This window comes from Astatotilapia calliptera, chromosome 13, assembly GCF_900246225.1.
Source record: "Astatotilapia calliptera chromosome 13, fAstCal1.2, whole genome shotgun sequence".
Lineage (NCBI taxonomy): Eukaryota > Metazoa > Chordata > Actinopteri > Cichliformes > Cichlidae > Astatotilapia > Astatotilapia calliptera.
Window position 1 is genome coordinate 11,166,985 of NC_039314.1, and position 22,053 is coordinate 11,189,037.

Consider the following 22,053-nt stretch of genomic DNA (forward strand, 5'->3'; position numbering starts at 1 on the left):
ATTAGCAAACATTAAACTGCATTACACTGATGTAAGCTGAAGAGGACTTATATAGCTTCCAGCTTTACTTCAACTTGAAAGAATCAAAGTTTTACCTTGAATGCTCAGTAGGGACCTTAGAACCCAAGCTTCCCCTCTCTGCCCTGAGGAGGAGAGTCAAATGGGAAAGATCAGAAGTCCACTTACCCCACAGGGAGAAGAGGTGAGGATCACAGCCAGGATGGGAGGCCCACAACACTATGATCAAGCCTCACCCACAACCCCAAAAATCATGATTTGAACAGAAAGCTTGTAGTTACCCCAGTGGTGGTGGTGGTGGTGGTGTACTGGAACTACGACAGAAACTAGTGTGTTCATATGCCCATGTGAGACTTGTTTATGATCCCCATGCACAAGCAGAAAGGAACAAATGGCGCAGCTTAAAAGTGTGAACACGAAGCGAAAGTGGCACCTACCTTGAAAAGCTTTCATTAATGGTTGAAAAAGCAAGTTTCAAAAATGCCAATGACTTTATATACTTCATTCAGCATGAGTATATAATGTCACAAACATGGCTAGCTTAGTTCAATGAAAACTCAGAATTAAAAGGGTAGTACCTTTACTTTTACCTATGAAATTTGATGAAATGTCCATGAAGAAAGCATATTCCAGACAAAAAGGGAGAACAAAAGGAGAGGAGACACGAATAAGTGTCATGGTCACGTCGGAAAAGGACAGAGGACAGGAGCAAGAGGCTTGATGACTACAAATATGTGCAATCAGAAGAGAGGAAATGTGTAACTGTAATGGGAATAATGATGAAAAATAAAACCAAAACTTCTCATTCTATCTGTGCTACATAATAAAGATGTGCAGGATCACAAAAACAGAATGGACAGACTCTGTGCAGACAATCGCTACATGCATTACAGGAGCGAGGACAGATGAAGATTAGCTTAAAATTTCAGTAAGCCATTTACCACCACCATGCATTACATTCAAATGATGCTGATGGAAGTGTCTCGTTACTCTAACCACATTCCCAGTAAACAAAAGAACATGAAGTAAATTAGAATAATTAAAACGAAAGAAAGATGGAAACAAATGGCGACACAGCAGAGTCGTGAATAGAAAGCTAAATGAGCTTGAAAAGATGGGGAGGGAAAAAAAAGTCACTGAGAGAGTGAAAATTAGCCAGGTCAGTCAGTATAAGTGAATTGACAGCCCATATCTGAAGCTTCAAGCCTGGATGTTAAATAAGAGTTATAGGCACGCACACACACTTCTGAGCACAATGGGAGCAAGAGGGACAAATGGGGGAATCGCTGGAAAAAGGAACAGAGCTCATACCTTGGTCGCCCATCATCAGGTGTGCCAGACCTTAAAGGAAAACAAGAGCACAGTCAGCAGAGAACAAGGGATAATGGGAAGCTGTGTGACACTGACACGCAGGCATCTCTTTCAGAGCAGATGTCTGTGTTTCTTGAGGAGTGTGGATAGGGAAAAAGTGGGAAGGAGAGAAATAGGAGGATGCATAGACAGGGTCAGCAAGATGAGCATTTGGTCAACCGAAGCAGGTTGCAATGCATCATCATCATCCACTTACTAGATATAATTCAGAAATTTAAATTCAGGCTGATCTTTGTGCTCTAAGATCATCATTCCGCCTACCACCCTTAAAGAGCAATCGCTCGCTATTCAAATATAGACCTGCGTTCAGCTAATATTTGATTCATATTCAAACAAAATCATACGGGTAAAAAAGATGAAGATGTCTTCTGACACAGTTTTCTGTTATAAATCGTGTGTTCTGCTTAGCCTTTCAGCTTCACATCTCAAATACTCATTTTAAAATTAATCTCAATACAAACAACATGACCAGCCTTGCTTAATAATAAGGAAGCTGTCATTGTGTTAAAAGTCTGCATGGAATAAATTAAGATGCCCTTTTCCTTTTTATTACAATATACTTACCAACAAGATTCAACCAAATAAATTTTGAGTTTTGATAACCACGAACAAAGATTTCAGTCAACAAAAATCTGCATTTACTTTATTAAATGTGCATCTTTAATGAATTTATTAAAAAACATTTTTTTAGCCAATATTGCGCTCAATAATTGCTTCAATCTTTCTTTTGTCAGTGTTTCTTAGAGTAATAATTTGGTGCTACTAGCCCGTACTAGTATCAGATCTGGTTCACATGGTCCTAAAGTAGACTATTGATTAAATGAGGCAATCAAAGCAGGCACAGAATTGCTGTACAAGTATTCACAGTTAACCCTCTGGGTAGGTCTTCAACTAAAAAGGATATCCAATTCCATTCTCCAAAACTACATATAAAAAAATCTAATCTTTGCAATCTCATGCAAAAAGAATCACTGTGATATGAGTAATAAATGGACATGCTAATATCAGTGCTTGTACCCATTTAAATAAGATATTTTACTGACCCTTTAACGCCCTTAGATCCGTTTAATATACATTTTTAAATGTCTTGGCTGTGAAGGCTATGGTGATGTTCGAGTATTGTTTAAATACCCAGAAATAACAGAGAAAATTTAATTAATCAGACTTACCACTCCAGTAACAGCGATACTGTTACCCTTATAAAACACTGAGAAGCCTTAGCCATAACAATGTGTTAGAAAAAAATAGAACCAGTTTCAATTACAATACCCACCTTCATTATAGTTGTCTTCTGGAAGCACAGACAGGCAAAGAGAAAAAGAGTAAGATATTCATTAAGCAGCATGCAGACTAGTACTGGCCATTGCATGTCATCACCATGCAAGGCATTAAACATCACATGCAAGTGACCTATTGTAACCCCTGCAGAGGAAACGCTAAAGCACGTACACGTGTTTTTGTCCGTGCATTGACCTGGAATACAGGACAGAGCTCTGAGTGAACTTTTGAACATTTGAAACGACTTCAAAGAATTTAATTCTATCAAGCAAGTCCATTATATTGAAACTTGAGGCGGTTTCATAGTGTTCTGTTAAGCTTGTTAAATCTTTACTTTTTTTATTTGACGTTTTTTTAAAATAATGAACTGCAACTTTTTGTATCAACAACTATTTACTCCAGCAGCTCAGTGAAATCTAGTTTGTTTTTCTTGACTGAAAAGCCGGTGCATGTGATGAAATACGCTGCAACAGAAAATAACCTAAATAAATTGAGCCGGCTGCGGTAAAGCAATGCCTCTGAGGTTTCCGAACCGGCAGTGGAGTCTCGTGTCACTTATTCAGGTGAATTGGTCACAGTAGTGAAGGCAATGACCAGTGACCACATACGGGCAATACAAAAGGAGATTGCCTCCCGGATGAAATTCTCCTAACACTAATTTTTGGCAAACAATGTGAGTTTTGTGGAAGTGAAAAAAACAAAACAAAAAACCCCAAAACTGACATGTGAAATTGGTCTCAAATGAAAGATATAGGTGAAGAAGTATATGCTAGCAAACTAATAGCAAACAAGTGCAGAAAACATGCTAACAGCAAGGAAATAAATGAGTTTAACAAAATGATTTGACTGGAAACATGCAAAAATAATCACGTAAGGATGCGTAAGGACCCACACATTTCCTATGAAAAGAATAATAATATATAATCAGTCAGCAGTACTATTCATCACTGATACATAGCAATAGTATTTAATATTTGATCATTAAAATGTAACACCAGACAGATACAAAAGGATCTAATAAATAAATATAGAAAATAAATAAATGTGATGAGAACACAGTTATTAGACTTTTAACTTTGGATTAAAAAAATTAACCAAAAATCATAAAAACACCAACATGCAATGTATATATATATATAGAAGACAAAGAAACATGGTTGTGTGATCAATCCAGTTACAATAACCATGCGACCAAATAGGGACCGCTGCTAAATAAACTCCTACCTCTTTAATATGGTTTCTTGCCCAGATTTATTTTGACCGAAACTTACCATCACCACTGGTTCCCATTCCAAATCAGACACCATGCACACAAAATCAATCCAAATTATCACAATTAAAGACTTCACTCGTTGTATAATACGACCACATCAGTTTTGGTAAAAATTTAGATTGATTTCATTTGATGGAATTTGAAATATTTTTGATAATATGTATAACTCATACTAGAGCCTCATTTATCCTTGTCCTTCAGTACTGAACTGTGCATTTGCCTTACAATGGTTTAATTTTGTTTAAAATATAGCCAGATGTGGATAAAACTTTCCAAATTTAAGAAAATACAGGACATTTAGATAAATGAGATTCTATAGGCCATTTTCAGAGGGGCCTTTTTGATCGGACCGTCGCAGGCTAAACACAGGTGTAATTAATCAAATTAATTATGGACCGGTTCCAACCAGATGGGCCAGAGCTCAAACAAATGGCTGAGGCGCACTAAATGGGGCCATCGTTTTATCAATTACATCTGTGTTTACTCCGCTGACATGTCACAGTGGCCTCTGTGAAAAGAGCCGATCTTTAAAAAATATACACGCATGCAGTATGTTGACAAGAAACGTTGCTTGAAAATGAGAAGCAGGCTGCTGAAAAAAAGCATTCTGACAAGGCAAGCATGAAGCTGCATGAGAAAAGTGAAAGAAACAAGAACACTGGCTGATGTCAAGACCCCAAAGACCAACATTGACTGAAACATTTTGCCACAATAACTAACAGGTAACTAATAATTGACTCACTGCGGTGTGCAATACAGTGATAGCAGTCTTTGTTGTATTACATTTAAATTCGGTGAGTGATCTATGCAGGAGGACTGCTTATTTGATAGCTTGTGAAAGATTGTGCAGCCTGTGGGGTTACTGCACAATTAACACTATTATAGTGATTCCCTTCCTCTAATGATGATGTTCACAATCAAATTAAGAAATGATTTCGAGAAATAATTATTAATAGCTATTGCACAAGTAAAGCTTGAGAGACATGCATTTCATATTCTTATATTAAATCTGATGTGAGCACGTTATCCTCATGTAATTCTAAACCAAATCTGGATTTGAATACTGGGAGCAAGTCTAACAGCTATTCATAGCAAATTTGGTCCAAAGGTTTGAGCAAAGTTAATGAATCAAACCTTTAGTAAGCATGAAGGGGGGTCCAGTGTTTCTTAAGGTGCTTAGTAGAAAAGAAGTTTTCCTTTAACTTCAGTATTAGCTGACAGAAACCATTAAAACATGCCATGTTTTGCCTCTCTCTGACACACACACGCAAACTTTCTTTCACAAATGTACCCAGCTGGTTACATTCTAATCCAGAGACGTAAATCCATTTAATCCCCTTGACAAAGTGATCCCAGTGCTATTGTGCTGGTAACACTACACCAAAATGCACTCAACTGTCTATCATACGATCTCCATCGCTGATGGTCTTACGCTGTTGATCATGCACATGGTGTATGGCTCATGGAAAATAATTACATTACTATTCAAGTTAATGCCTCACTGAATAAAACATCTGGAGGATAACAGCAACAAGGATTGGACATAAATCTATAAATTGATTTTCTTCTTCTCGTTGCCACCTGCAGACATTATTCTGACCCTTTACAGAATCCTTAGCCTCCTGACTGTGAACTCAAAACTGTGACAGCTGATTAAATATAAAGTGAGACATATAGAAAGGAAAACGAACAATGCTCTGTCCACTGTTTCAACACACAAGGTGCCGTCATCTAGCTGTACAAAATGTCATTAAGGCACTCGTGTCTCTACAGTGTGTCTGGATGCAGTTGGCTGAGTAGTCTTGGCAGGATCTCAGTGACAATGCACTTCACATAAAGGACCATGTGTCACATTCACTAGACCCAGCATCCAGCAATAGATATAATTCATTTTCTCTGCCATTTGACAATTTTATAAGATCATGTCTGCCTGAATCAGCTTTTTGTCATCTGTGCTTACAGTCATCAGCATTGCAGTGTTTTAGCTTTGTATGAAGTGCACCTGTTAAATGGATACTATATTTTTGAAAAACAGCATTTTAATGTTTTCTGTCTTTGAGTTTTTTAGATTGCACGTGTGATTAAGGACTCGTTAAGGATGATTAAGGAATCCCTTTGGCTTACTAAGCAAAATACACAGAAATTTACAAAGGCATTCAGGATATTGGTCAAATACTTGTGTTTTGTGTCTTTCCTCTGCTTTGCAAAGACATAATAATCAACAACCATTATCGTAGTGCTAGATCCTGCTTATTAAGACATAACTGTGAAGGCTGAGTAAAGGTTCAACTGCATGCCCTCGCTCTTATGCTGACAACCCCCACATACCTCCTTGTCTGTATTTAGTCTGCTGTTACCATGATCCACAGCAGGAAAATAAATAATATTATTTGCCCTAAATTGTCTTAAAGACTATGCGAAATCACAGCTAAATAAAATGTGAAAGTCAGAATACTGTTGCTTTATGACACCACAGTGCTCTGCATTTATATTTCATGCAGTCATTATTTATGTAACATAGTTCTGTCTCGCAATATTGGGCGTACTGGGTAGAGCGGTCAGTTATGATGTGACAGAGTCACTAAAATAAGAGCATTATGTAAAATATCTAAAGTATACCATCAGCGTGATTAAATAAAGTAATTTGTTAAATAAAGTTCAGTAAGATGAATTATTAAGAACGCAAGATTTCATAATGAAGCCGTTCAGTTCCATTTTACATATCTACAAAAAGAAGTAGTTTATCGTGCCAGTTTTGCTTTGAAAAAGTAGGTCAGCAGCAAATATTCACTGTGGAAAACCTGAAACTGAAAAAGTCTCATAGCTGGAAATTCTGTGGGTATTTGTACATCATTTAACAAAGACACAGAGAACTTTAACTGTCAAATGTTTGCTTTTTTTTTTTTTAAACAACTGCTCAAAAATATTATATATAAAAATTATGAACTATCAACTGTCATGCCAGTAAACTGCAACAGTCTAAAGTTCAGCATGTTGGCTACTCAGTACAAGAAGAGTGAAAAGTTTCAATCCCAGAGCTCACTCACTGACTGCCAACATTGGAAGTTACGATGGGGCATGACCACAAATAAAGACAGGTTTCTATTCACTATCTACTATTCTTGAGAGATGCCATTTGGACTGAATAGGATTTTCCTGAGTACCTCTTCAGGTAGTTCACAGACCTTTGAGTCTGAGCTCCCACAGTTCCCATTTATTGTAGTGCTACATAAACAGCCTTTTCTCTCTAGGGTTGTCAAAATCTATACAGAGATACCCATCGATATTAAAAAATTACTGTAGTATTATTCTCATTTGCAATAGTATTGATACCAACAGGGCCATCTTTGCCTCCTCCTGTTGACACAAAAATTCCCACAACTCTGCAGACAGGCAGACACACACACACACACACACACACACACACACAGCCTCGCCCTCACTAGTTAGCGTTAAACAAGAGTTTATAAGGAATAATTAATTAATAGTTAAGAAATTAATTAGTATTAAACAGTTATCACAAATGTTAACCTGACCTGCCCAAACTTTAACAGTAGCTGTTTAACTTTTAAAGGTTTTCCTATAGCGCCATCTGTTATTATTAAGGAAGCTGCTAGCAGCTATGACTAAAACGCTAAAATGGGAGCTAGGCACCAAATGTCAGGCAGCAAGTGAGTCCTGCCCATCTTAATAATGCCCAACATTAATTTAACAGGATAACACAGTTATTTGTGTCTAAAAAGTGTTACATTTCTTTTAAAGTCCCAGACAAGAAGCAGAGAAATGTGTACCAGCAACTAGACAGAAACAGTGACAGCCTAGCTTACCTACTCTAGTTAAAAACATGGTGCCAAGTCCCCCTAGAGCAGGGGTGTCAAACTCAAATACACAGTGGGCCAAATTTTAAAACTGGAACAAAGTCGTGGGCTAACATTAATATTTATTGAAAAAAAAATCTTCCTCCAGATATAAAAATGAATCTTTTCTTATGGACTCAAACACGTTTTGGTGAAAAACTGAATATGGAACAAGCAAAGCTTAATACTAAACAATATATATATTAGCTGTATAATACCAGTAGGCCAGCTCTAATAGTAATTTGGTATGGCTTCGCGGGCGAAATGTAATTAGGCTGCGGGCCAAATTTGGCCCGCGGGCCAGAGTTTGATACCTATGCCCTAGAGGCACAGCACTAGCTTAGATAACGTAAATATTGTTTTTCCCCACATAATATTGAAAATGATTATTGAGTATTTTTCTTGGGTATCAATATCGAGTTTAAAATTCTAGTACTGTGACAACTCTACTTCTTTCACATTTTCCATATCCAAAACAAGTGTATGATAAATATTTAAGAGTAGAATAGGGAGTTTTATTTATTTATTTTTCTTTTCAGATCTCCTTCCAGAGCCTCAGAACATATTATACAACTGTTTTAGTTGACTAATACTTCTCTTGACTAGTAAAGTGAATGTGTAAAATTGCTCAAATGCTTCGATGCATTCAATACATAACACGAAAAACTATGAAATCTCCCTAAATTCGTCTCTAAATGTCATCACTACACATCCAATAACAGAGAACAAAACACACCAAATCCATTCCCGGCCCCATGCGCAGTTGTCAATTTGAAAAATAGTAGCAGGAAGGCTGTTCTAAAATCCCTCGTCACGCAGGCATTTTAAGGGAAAATGTAAAAGCCTTGCAGCAAAGGTCAGCACTACCACAGGATCAATTTGTTGTTAAATTACAATTTAGACCAAATCAAGAATAATGAATGCAAGTGAAGGCTCATCTCTTAGTAGCATAGCCAAGCCTAATGCATCTTTCTACCAGAGGAGTGTTAGTGGCATTACACGGCTTACCCTCTACCCCATTATCCTTCTCAAGCAACAGTAAGTGTGGAGAGAGAGGAAACGGGCAGAGTGACCAGCTACTCTGATGGAAATTGATAGCGCCCACAGCTGTGGATATTTCTGCTGTTGCTAATTCATATCTTCACTATCTCAGATGCTCACAAGACACATGCATGCTTTCCAGGCAAGGATCTGTTCATATTACCTTTTTATTGTATCGCCCCGCTGACACTGGGCACCTCAACACAGGCAGAGACCAGAATAGGTTAAATTTAACCCTTTAACTCAAAATAGCCAAAAAATATAATCTGTTAATTCACTGATATCTTTGAAGGCAAAAGTTGGCAGGAGTGACATTAACCTTTGCCTAAGAGGTTAGATTTTGATTCCCACATTGGACTTATATTTTCACACTTTTAAGACATATTATATTTACACTTTATTTTACACTTTGTTGTCAGTGTTTGGTACCATTTAAGACATGCCTTCTCTGCAATATGTCATATAACACCTTCTTACAGTCAGGGAACGTACACGGCACTTGAAGGAGGCACAAGAGAGCACAAATACATCGGACAAACTTTAGGAGCTTAAAATATAAAAGCAGACAGATTTTGGTGCCACTGGATACAGCCAGGCTAACCTAATTCCAGTGTTTGACCTATAATCTAAGTAGCTGCTGGATGTACCATATTCTTTACTGGGCTGATACAAGAGGGGTGATGGTGTTGTTATCAAACCCTTTGTAAGACAGTGAGGAGGAAAATTTTCTGAAATGGTAACATTTTGAAAAGAACCTAATCAATCAAATTGTGATGTATTGTGCCTAGCTGCATATTTACTTCAGGCAGATGGCAGGTGGATAATATAGTCCAACTCAGATATTTCCAAAGAGATAGATGAAAAGAGAGGATTGTGCGAGCAGATGTGCTCAGGGGTCTCTCAATTCTTTTACATCTTGTGGACTGGAATGATCCAAGAGGATAATCAGAAAAGCTTATACAGAATTCTAATAACCTTAATCCCAGGGTAGAAGATATCTAGGATAGTATTACAGATGTAGAGTCAATCTTTTTTTTTTTTTGATGCAGGAGTATTAGTCCAAGCAGAGGAATTAAGAAATTAATGTAAACTTCAAGTTTGTGTATATATATATATATAGGCTCAGCATATTTGTAACTTATTGCGACAGGGCTCATAGCTTCATGCTGAAGCGAGATATGCCAACGCTCACTACGCATCTGTTCTAAGAAAATGTGCACAGCAGTTGCTTAAAGAAACTAGTTGCCGCAGCTGCCACTGTTGACGTGTGGCAAATCCCTATCTGAAGAGTGGCTCTTAAGCTAAAGTTAGAAAAAAAAACATTAATAAAGTGCACTGAGCATTAACCACAGCTAAGCTCTTAGTACTGTTAACATTAAGCTACATCCTTTTCCATTATAAGTGGCAAAAAAAGACAAAACTATACAAAAATGTCACGAAGCAAAAGTGTAAACCAGTGATCTGTTCTGACTGAGTTACCATTTGAATCCCATTTTTATTTAATTTGTAGTTCATATTACATTTTGTTTGTTTGTTTTTTGGACTCAAGAAGACGTTTTAAACATTATGCAGACTGCCTCTTGAACTTCTACACATGATGTAGACTGGATTACCATAAAGATGGGTTCATTTGTGCAACCTTTACTCTCTTTTGGGAAGTGATGAAAACTCTCCCTGAAAACTGATTTGTCTTCCCTCTATCGCCGGAGTAATGGATTTCAAATTACGGCGCAGCACTTTTGCCTTGTTTTTAGCATTTCAGCCGCCGCTCGTGACTGACGACACCCAACCAGCAGCATCAAAGGTAAATTATGTTCAAAGTGAAAATATCATCTACAGTCTGGAATCTAAAGAGTTTTGCTTCTAAGCAGTTTTATTCCTGCATGAAGGTGAGAACCAAGGCAGAGATATGTGATCAGTTTTGCCTCTCTCTCTCGGTCTGTCTGTCTCAGCTCACTTATTTTAAAACCGTGGGACAGGGTATATGGCCTCGGGAGAGGCAGAAGTACCCTTTTGGTTCTATATCTGTTTGAGGGTGCTCAAGTCATCCAGACTATATAGAAAATGCTATGAATTGTATTATGGAAACTGAAATATATTTTTACACCAAGGTATTAAAAGGTCTCCAGTGGTGAAAATAAGGAAAAAAATATATGTGTGGAACACCTCATATCTGCAAGATCTCATACACATATGAGATAATATTGCATAATCAGGGTAGTGATTGCATGTCAACAGAACAGCAATATGTTATGCATTTTATATACTGTAACTTCCATATGCCAGCTTAATATGCTCCTGTAAGAAACATGTGGTGTAGCTCAGTTAAACACAAGTTTGCATGTGTGGGTGTCTGTGTGTGTGACATGGAAATTTGAATGTGTTTATTTGTGCTGTAGGATGAATCCCGTTAAAGGAGGAGTTTGGTGTCAACGAATTTCACAAACACCCTTTGACAGTCAGGAGCAAATGTATTTAAACAAGGCAAAAATCCTACGGGAAAATCCCTCTAATCTTTTGATCCCGATATCTGTCTTTGGAGTCAGAGACAGCAGTATACTATTAATCTGCTTTTGTCTGAGTGAAGCTGCAGGAGGCCTCTAGACAAAATGACACTTTCAGAGATACAGTACAGTCACATGTTGGGTTTTTTTGTTGTTGTTGTTTTTTTAAGCAATGACAGACATGCCCGAAAGGGAGTGATCACTCAAATTACAAATTCATCTTCCTATGAAATCTATATTAAATGTGAACATGAGAAAAGCTGCTGAATTCTTAAACCGCATTTTCACATTGGGGCCATTAATATAAATCAACTGATCAAATGATAGTGCTGCTTTTCTAGTCTCAAACGCAAGCTTCTTTTTGAATACATTATATTTGCTTACTTATATTTTTCCATTTGCATTTAAAAGTATTTTTATATGGCTCGTCATAAATTCTCATACGCACCTATCTGCGCATAGATGTGAATGAATCGCTGTTGTTGTTTAAAGCTGATCAAAACTGATGTCAAATGAAGATATTTGCCATATTAAGCCAGTACTGTGTAAACAAGTATATTGAACTGAACTCTGTCTGGACATGCCCAAAAACAATGAAGGTATCACCAAGTCTTTAATCATAATTTGCACATTTGCATTTTCTACCACTACAATCTTCTGGTCTCATTGATTTATTTTGCAGTGTACCTTTGCATTATTGTTAAATACTCAATAACATGCTAGTTTTCAATCAAGTTACCCATTATTGCCATGTGGACTTCTCCACTCCACTGTTGCTTTCAAAATGTTAATTTTTTTCAAGAGGATACAACTTGGCTCAAAGTATGCAGTACGGGCTTTAGGCGAAAAGTCAAAGCGTAAAACAAACAGAAACTTCACTGTGAATTTATTGAGTTCCTCATCCAGAAGCAAATAGATAGTGTTAAAAAGCTGCCCTACCTGCTGCCACAGTGGCCCTGGCATAGAGGGCAGCCAGATTTTGCACTAAAATATTGCTCAGCACCAAAACACAGAAGCCTATCCGTCTTCAAGTAGTATAGACTCAATGACAGACCAGACCAACTCTTTAGTAGCTTACATTGTGTTTATCACCAATCCAAGGTGCCTATACATCCAAACCTAATTAAAGGGTAAAAAGTTGTTGATAAAACTCATTGTCTTTGTCTCTTTGCCAAAGACACAACTGCTGCTGCTTCTTCTCTGCTGAATGGGTCAACCCTCTGCAAATGGCTGTGCCATATCGATGCATTATTCACCAGTGCAATCAACCAAAGCAAACACTGTAATTACATTAGGACTGCAATAACAAACACAAACTGTTCTAAAGTCTCGGGCAAGAATCTCGACTGTAGACATTCACATGCACCACAAGAGCTTATTCCCAGTGACGTTACAGCAGGTGATAGTCACAACTGTCATATGTTATGCAAAACACAACCTCTGGTGTAACCACGGGATAGAGCCACACATCTGAAATCTTTCTTGGATATTTTAGTAGACAATAATATGGCATAAACGAGCATAAGACAGATCTAGTCCCAGAACCAGTGTCATTTTTTTTTTATTAAAAAAAGGTTCAAATAATGCACAAATATGCATTTCATATAAATTAACCTGTGATTCAATCGACTGAAGGAAACTAATTTTAATTAGACATTATGTTGATAATTAAACTTTCCAGATCAGCACAGACAGTTCATTAGAGGTGGTACAGTATTATAAACACAAGTAACGTTGAGCTATTTTCAGTGGCTGCAGACAGACTGGGATCACACTATTACCTGTGGGAAGATTGCCAGGAAAGGTTTCACTGCCACTGCCATGTCTATCCAAGTTATATCTTGGGGATGAACCTGGAAACTGAAATACTAATAACCAGGATTCAATTTTAAGGTAAAAAAAGAGCTACAAAGAGTGTGACATGGATAAAAAAAAAACAAGCAAGCAAAACATATTGTGCATCTACCTAAATGAGCATGTGAATAGTGTATCTCCTGCGTGTGTTGAGTTGCAGTACTTTCCTTCTGTAATGAATCAGTAATGCACAAATCTGTTTTGACACTCTTGTTTTGGTGAATTAAAACCGTCACAGTTGATGATTGTTCAAAAGTCAAAACAGGTTTGACATTATTTCAGTTACTGTAGGCTACAGTCATTTTTGGTACTGCGCCATCCTGTAATAGAAGCTTAATAAATGCGCTTATGTTTTGTGACTGTTTGTCCTTTAAGTGACATTAGTTTCAAGGATGTCTAACTATATTTTCACCTAGAAGCCTAGAAGCAATGCTATCAGCTAAAATCACAATATGATAGTGCAAGGCAATCACAGTTACTCACTGTACCCGGATAATGTGACTTATCTTTTAAATTACATAATACACAAAGTGACAAACAAAATGCTGTGCAGTCTTACTTGGGGTCTGCCCTACTTTTTTTCTTTCTTTTTTTTTTGTACCAGGGGAGATTTATGGTTGGTTAATGTACGATGAGATAAACAACATGATTCCATTTTATCAGGATAAAATATGGAGCTATGCAATGCATCTATGTTATTTCTTTAATGAGAAACAAAAAGGGCATACTGACCATCGAAAAGTGCATTTAAATAATTGTTTCAACCGATCAAAGGGATTTGTGTTTGTGTGCGTGTGTGCATTTGTAAGTGTGTGAATTGGAGAGAGAGAGACCGAGGAGAAAGAGAGCAGGAGAGAGAGAGTTATGTGCACACTTGTGGTTGGACAGAGGAGAGTTGACAGGTCCGGTGGCAAATCCTATAATCCTTTCATCTGATCAAAGTAATACAACAGCTTTTAGATTATTTAATGGAAGGGTAAATTTTAAACTTCAATGTACTTTATAGTTAAATCCATGTATGCACAATAGGTAAATTTGCAGAAGCTTTAAGAACGAATTTCGATATGTTAGTATATGCACTTTTATTTCTGTGTGTGTGAATTTTTTTTCCCAGAAGTGTTTTTGGTACAGTAGAACACTAGCTTCAAAAAATATTTTAAATCTCTGGTGTGATTTAAAAACTAAATAAATAAATAAATAAAAATCTTGCATACATTTTCTGCTGTGGTTTTGACTTACCTCCTCACTAAAACTCAGAATGGTGAGGAAGCAAGAAAGAAAGCATGTGTGTTTAATATGGCTGGGAAACATTCTCTGTACTTGCCACAAAACATACTATCCTGCAAAGGTACAGTGCAGCATTCTTTATTTCAGAGGGACTTAAGTAACACAAGTTCATAGAGTTTCAGCGCAGTTGATAGTAGGAGTTAAACCTGAAGCACTACAGTCATTTTTCACTGCAGTTAGCATTATCAAGTGTTATATGTAAGTGTGCTTACAGTTAATATAAAATGAGGTCAGCATGGACCAACAGTAGTTTAGCTATCAGATAGTAAATGTCAAATAATCCTTTTTTTCAGGCAAACCTGATATTTAGACTTTAAGGTAAAGGGAGATTTTGTTTGTTTGCTTGTTTTGTGGGATTTTGTTGAGTTTTTTCCTCTTGATGTGATACATCAAAAGCTAACATTTTTAGCTCTTGAACTCATATGTGAGGGAAATGTAGAAGTCAGTTATTTTACTTTGGAGCTTCTTGAGACTGAATAATCTGTCATTATTTATATAGTATTATAGCTGGCCTAATCAAATTTTGATATTTAAAATGAAACAATAATGCATAAATTAAAAAAAATAATTTAAAATGATGACCTCACATATAGTTACTAGCTAAGCCCATAAGGTCCGCAGACCACAACTTGAATGTTTTAAGTCAGTTTTACTCACTTTGGCTCTCAACAGCTGCAGGGAACTGGTATAAAAGCTATGCTGAACCCAGTACTTGCTCAGCAGCAAACAGAAAACAAAGTAACCAGTGAACATAAAACAGAACAATTTCTTCTATTTGATGGTTAGCCAGAAACATAACTCTAAATGAATACCGAGGCTAGATCTGCAGAATGAGTCATTATAAAGTGTGTGGTAAATTTTTGCCAGCATAACTAGAAATTGTGTTAGTTAAATGCAGATTAGCCATTAAAGGCATCAGGAGAAATCCAGGTGTTCCAATCCCATTCTGGAGTGCTTGACAGCCGGTCATGGTGATGGTAGAGGTTTGCCTTGAGGGTTTTCAGAGGTTTTCTCTATGAAAGGATGTACCTGTGACAAAGTCTGCATAGGGACAAGGCGGCGTTAGATAAAATGTGGACCTTGCATCTATTTCCATCAATACTACCTAAATTATTATTATAATGATGTGTTTTCACTATTTAAATATTTATTGCTTAAATGTGCTTTGTAAGAAGTCCAAATAAGTATTGTTTGTTTTATGAAATTATTTGTTGTTTATAGACCTGCAAAACCCCAGAGTCCTTCAAATTTCACAGATTTAATAAATCTAGCACTAATTAAAATCATTAAATGCTTATGAGTAGGTATATTAAAGCATTCTATATATATTTATGCAAAACCCCATTCACAGAGACTTAAAAACCAATTGGCGACCATCTGGCAACCACTGGTCACAAGGCAAAAATGTGTATTCCCTGACTGGATGCAGGTGGTTACTGACAATCACTAAGAAATGATTGTTAAAACCATATTTATGCAGAACTAGACCACATGGTAACCACCTGTTGCTAGGGAAAATGTGTATTCCACTGACTTTTGGCAAGTGTTCACTGAAGGCTGTTGATAGTCACGAGCATTAACTGCCTCGACAAAAACCTCCCTGTGACTGCTTTGGCTAGTAGCAGGCTTCTATAGTCACTAGCAGCTTGCACAGAGGACAATGGATTCGTTTGCCTCACACTGTCTCAAGTTTTACTACTGTTCAAGGAGTAAATGCAGAGTATTTGCAGATAAGTCGGCATCTTACATCCAAATAATGGGTGATCACAGCAACCGCAAGGAGGTTTTTGGTGTAGCACTCTCTTTGCAACCAATTTCATCCAGAAACAGCTAGCAACCTCCAAAAACCACTTATTAACTCACATCAACTGCTCTCAAGCCCTGTGTGACTGAGATCTAATCGTGTCATTAAGGTAAGATTGGTGGAGTAACCATGGGCTGGCTGGCTTGGTATCTGGCTTCCATGTAACCCTCGATGTTGCCACCACTATATAGTACCAGATCAGTGGATTCACTATAGACAATATATTTACCTGATGATGTTGTGCATCTGCTCTTGAAAAAACCCTTTTAAAGTCATTGTTATAATCATAAAATTATAAACTATACTTTGTAATAAACGGTGTGTGCTTGTAGCTTCAGGGCTTCAGTTCAGTAACTTGCAGCACGAATATACACTGTGGGTTATAAAGTTTTGAGACATTGCCTATAAAAAGCAAATGTGATATTCTGCCATCCCCTTCAAGGTTGTCTCCTTGTGCAATGATGCACTGCTTCCAGTGCTCTGGCTTAGAGCACTTGCTGGAAGGGCTTGTTAGTGTATATTTGCAATTTCACCATGAACCTCAAACTATGAATGAGAGCAAATATCAAACAAACAGTATCCAACATCACTGCTGACAAGTTATTGTCCAGAATAAAATAAAGACAGTCTTCAAAGGAAAAGACTTCAGTCACCAAGTCCTCAAAAGGAGAATCAAGTCAGGACCACTGAAAAACAATTGTCAGTTTCTTTGTTTGCTGTAAATTTGCTACCCAAGGTAGGACTGCCTATAACTGCCTAGATTATGCTGCAGCACGCTGACACATCTCAGGGAGAACTTTTGGCTCAAACATCTGCTTCTTTCTCCCTAAAATTAAATGTACTTTTCAGTGTTGCAACTTTGACACAGTGAGCGAGGTCAAGCATGACTCGGAGATGTACAAGCAAGTGGTCAGAATTAGCTGCTCAAAGGGATTACATTGAAGGGAATAGCAAATTCTCCATTCAGGACAACTCGTGAATTTAATAAGTTATTTGTTATTATCCCTGCTCTGCAATTAAAATTAGAAAATTAGTAGCCATCTATCAAATCAAAGAGTTTTTGCTTTCAGCTTTTATTTTTCCTTTAGATATTTTCCCCCTAAGATACAGACACACTTACTAGACTATGTTCACCCCATCAAAGCCCCTGTATGGCTGTATGTACAACATATTTTTAAAGGATTTTTCATTATTAGGAAGCTTTCAACTTGTCACTATAATCACTCTGATTGCTACTGCTGCGATATACTTAATACACAAACATCTTTCGATAATGGCTGCTCATCGCTCATGCAGCTCATATAAAAATAAACAACACAAACAAGTAGCTATTGTATGTGTATAAAACTATTAACACCAGTAGCCACCCTGCTGTGCATATTAAAATCTCTTCCCCCGAATTCTCGACTAATGAGACACTTACACACACACACACTCACTCACTCACACACACACACACACACACACACACACACACACACACACACACACACACACACACACACACACACACACACACACACACACAAAGAAAATATAGATGTATTGTATAAAATTATCAAACACAGTTTTAAAGTAATTATTTAATCCCTAAACACTGGAATATGAATCTGTAAATTAACCACATAGATCAAGGAATGTTAGATTACAAATGAATCCTTAAGGTAGAATGAAGTGGGTTCATCATCATTTTTAATTTATATAAACCATTGTTTTTGTTTTTAAAGATATTTAATGATTTGTTTTGCAGGGATTCTAAAATACTGCATTTGAAGTCTCCATGTATAGAACTTCCAAGTCCCAAAATTCCAAAAATCTGGCAAATTATACATTAGCCTTACAAATGTTGTGTGTTGGGAGTTTTATAAATCAACTCTTCCAATAAATACCAATAAATTTGAACTTCAGAGATAGTATCAAGGCTAAACTAAATTTATGAACGTAATTTCTAATTTGCTAATGTATTACTTTTTTTGTTAAAGAGTTGTATCCTGTGATAAGATAATAACTTTAAGATTTAATCAGTGCCCATGCATTTTGTATAAAAGAATCCCAGCTTTCCCCAAGACGGGCCTTTTGTCAGGCTGCATCCAGCATGAAATGAGAAAAAAATATGGCTGCACACAATCGCTAGCTTTTCGTCAGCTTAGGGAAACTGAAATAATAAAGCTATTTTGAATTCACAGCTCTTTTTGGCGCAGTAGTAAGAAAAATGGTCAAAGACACATTAATAAACCCAAATGAGAGATTCCCTGAATAGAAACTTCTTTTGGATTCATTTTTAAATAAAAAAAAAAAAAATCTATCTATCTATGTACTGAAATGTAATTTACAATACTGCAAAAAAAAAAAAAAATTAATTAATTAAAATTACAGCAATACATAATGACACTGTTACAATCAAAGAATTTTGATTATAGACTGTAGTCTGCTCTGAAAGAAGCAGAAAATGGAACAATAATGACATATTTCAAGATATTCACTGTCGCATTCTAATTGTGGATCTATTTGTATTTTCTTTCTGCAGCACAGCAACACAGCCAACACTACTTGTCATGGATTTAAAGTAGACTAAATAACATTTACACTTAAATGCCTGTTAGTGAACTACAGCAATTATTCAATGTGTCGGTGCATGTGGTTAGTGAAAGGCTATACTACTTCTTGTTTAATTAACACCATCTACAACATCTACAAGACCCGATTAAAGGGAAAAATAAAACATTGTTCACAAAGCATGGTGCTATATGAAGATGTTATGTTTGCAATTTGATGAGAATATCTTATGTGGCAGTAGTAAGTTTTCCAGTAGTGCCTTAATAAGCTCATTGTTAATAAAAGATTTATGTGCCTGAATAAAGATACATGATCTCATGAAATCTACTGTAAATTAGACGTGAGTGTCATTACCGTATTTAAAATAGGTTAAAATAGGTTCAGATTCATCTGTATTTAACTGAGCATGACGAATAACATTAAAAACAGTTAAAATCCCTCCCCCATTGACTGACCAGCAAGCATCCTCCCCCTCAGCATCACAATAAGCTGCCAACCTGAGGGTAGCATTGCACTAAATACTCTGAACACTCATACGTTTTCCTTACAGACTAGACAGAGTGATAGTATTCTCGCTACCTCAAAGAACCCTGTGTTCTCTTTGTCTATCAGTTTGCACGTTCTCAAAACCTTTTTATTCACCTTCATTATCCTGCTGACTTTTTAGCAGTTAGTATTAATAAATACATTTTGCACATGGTTCTGCTAAAGGTCATAATTCAGTTATTTTACATTTGCAATTTTATTTTGTGTTTTCTCAAAAAAATCATATGGATACAATGATTAGATACTAGATCGAATATACTCTCATCACTGGAAAGATTTATACTGTATGCATTCAATGATGTCATTCCTGTTTACTCAGTCAGGCACATAGATGATTACCCCTGCTCTTCCATTTGAAAAGTATGTCATTGGAGATCTTTCATAGGTCAACCAATCCCTAAAGATCTATTTGATAAGAATGGCAGACACCTTTGGGGATGAAGAACACCAGAATGTTTTGCTAATGAGGCCTAGCAGGAGATTCAGTCTTTCCAAACAGCTGTATTGCAGATCAATGGCACACATCATACGACTAAGGAAAACATATGGCTTTAGCCAAATAGAGGAAGGGAATGCGTAATTTTATGGAGGATAGTAATTGAAACAGCCAAATTATGAATAACTTCCTGTTGACTCTAAAGGCTACACTGGACACTTTGTACTGAATGTATGATTCAGATTAAATCAAAGCCTTACCTTCACTGCAGTCCTTTCCTTGGAAGCCTGTCCGAGAACAGTCGCACGTTGGCTCGTTGTTAATTAAACTGCAGACTCCTCCATTTAGACACATGTTGGCTGTACCACAGAGGTCATTTAAGACACCCTCACTGTTAATCATTACAGACTCCGTGTTGTTGACCTTTATGTCTGTTATCCATCCAGTAAAAGGCAGCTGATCCTTGACCGCAGCCGATGTCAGACGTAGTGCAACAGATCGTAATTCCGGTGGTATTCCACCAACAAACAAATGGCTGAAAACAGTCATATCCCGTCTTTTAGACTTCACCTCCACCCACTTTATCTCATTGTCCACCATTAGGGTAGTGTTCTTAAAGTTTCTCCTTATAGTGACTGTGTGCCATTGGCTGTCATTGACCGCTGTGTCAGATATAACAGTCGCAGGCTCCGCACAGAAGATGGAGAATCGAAGGCTGAGTTTACCATTCAGTATGAGGAGCTCTAGAAAGTCACAAAATCCCTCATCATCAAAGTAAACTAGCAGCCCATGGGAACTCCTTGTTTTCATGTTGAAGCTCATTTCACTTTCGCAACATGCATTCCACACTGGAAATCTAGCCCACTGACCCTCAGCACCTGTAAATTCTAGACAAGTGCCTATTTCTACAAAGCAACAAATGAGCAGCCCAACCCATATAATATGGGCAACATGTGGCTTTGGTGAAATCATTGTTTGATTTCAAATTATGTGGGCTGAAGTTAGGACTTACAGAATTCAATGTACTTATAAGGACTTTAGCTTAAGGGGAAAAAAAATAAGCTGGGTTGACTGTGAGATAGTAGACTGGCATGTAACTGACTGTCTACATGGACATACAAGTGTAAACTGATGCATTGTAAGACAAAAGATTAAATGCTACAACTCTAATATGTTTGCATATCAACAGGCTTGGCCAACACTTGTATCCTGGAGCAAACACCATTACCTCATACAGTCCAGGCCACTGGCCAAACCTCTCACTGTTGTCGCCAAAATAGTTTGAACTGTTTAAAGGTCCTCTCTGCCATGGTTATTTAGAGCAAAGGGACAGAGATTCAAATATCCACTGGGCACACTCGGTCTGATTTATGTAATTACGGAACAGTCCCTTCTGGTGCCAGTTAGTGTGTGCACGGTTTCACTTGAGTTGAAATGGCAGCTTTAATCTTCATGTTCATGCCAACATTCTTTGGCGGGTAACTGGAAGCCTTGCTCAGGGCTTTTCACCCTGCATTCTCTGTAGCAAAGAGAAAAAATGCCATATGGAGCCACGTTGGCTGATAAGCTCAGCAAAAGAAGCAGTCTGTCTGTCAAGGCAGTCCCCAGACTCAAAGCTCTCTGCAAAAGAAAAGCAAATTTAATGTAGCATCAGTATTTCACCGTATCCATGTCCAAATCCACTTTGGTCAAAGCCTTAATCAAAAACCAGTATTAATGCTGTGATAAGGCAAAAAGCACAGCTAGTCAGGGACTTATATCCAGTGAGGCCTTTGTTACAACAAACACAAGCTATGTCATTAGATTAAGATCACTAGGGCTTTCCAGGAAGCAAACGGCAGCTCTTGACAATATCAGAGAATAGACACATTATTTGATCTTAATGACCAAGTAGGAAAACAATATCTGTAATATTCTCGTTAAAATGCAGTCCTTTCATAATGAAATAGTCACGCAATCTAAAGAGAAAAAGAAATACGAGTAAATTATAATTTGTGATCTAAAGAAAAAAAGATAGAAAGAAATCACGCCCAGCGGTCGGCATTAATAAAACAAATTATAAAGAAAATCTCGGTCACGCAAATAAGAAAATAGCTGCCTTACGTCGTTTTTTCTTTCTCTTAATGAGAGAATTACTTTTGCTTGTAAGCGTTAAAACTTCTGCAATCGTTTTATCAGCAGCATTCCGATATAGGCTCCCCTGTCCAGTTCTAATTTGAAGCCCTAAC

General features: G+C 37.1%; 1 protein-coding gene across 26 annotated transcripts in view; it reads right to left on the minus strand.

Moving 5' to 3' along the window:
• The window catches only part of LOC113034636 (neurexin-1a), a 258,027-nt gene that overhangs the window by 234,797 nt on the left and 1,177 nt on the right, over window positions 1-22,053 (minus strand). For 7 of the 26 annotated variants that reach the window (XM_026189380.1, XM_026189386.1, XM_026189387.1 and 4 more), the window contains exons 2-6: window positions 20,086-21,445; window positions 2,663-2,680; window positions 1,330-1,359; window positions 597-608; window positions 96-143 (exon numbers count right to left, since the gene is read on the minus strand). In XM_026189380.1, the coding sequence (XP_026045165.1) occupies window positions 96-143; window positions 597-608; window positions 1,330-1,359; window positions 2,663-2,680; window positions 20,086-20,797 (820 nt within the window). In that variant the 5' untranslated portion in view covers window positions 20,798-21,445. The remainder of the gene's footprint in view (window positions 1-95; window positions 144-596; window positions 609-1,329; window positions 1,360-2,662; window positions 2,681-20,085; window positions 21,446-22,053) is intronic. The other 19 variants (XM_026189396.1, XM_026189402.1, XM_026189391.1 and 16 more) reach the window with 9 other exon arrangements.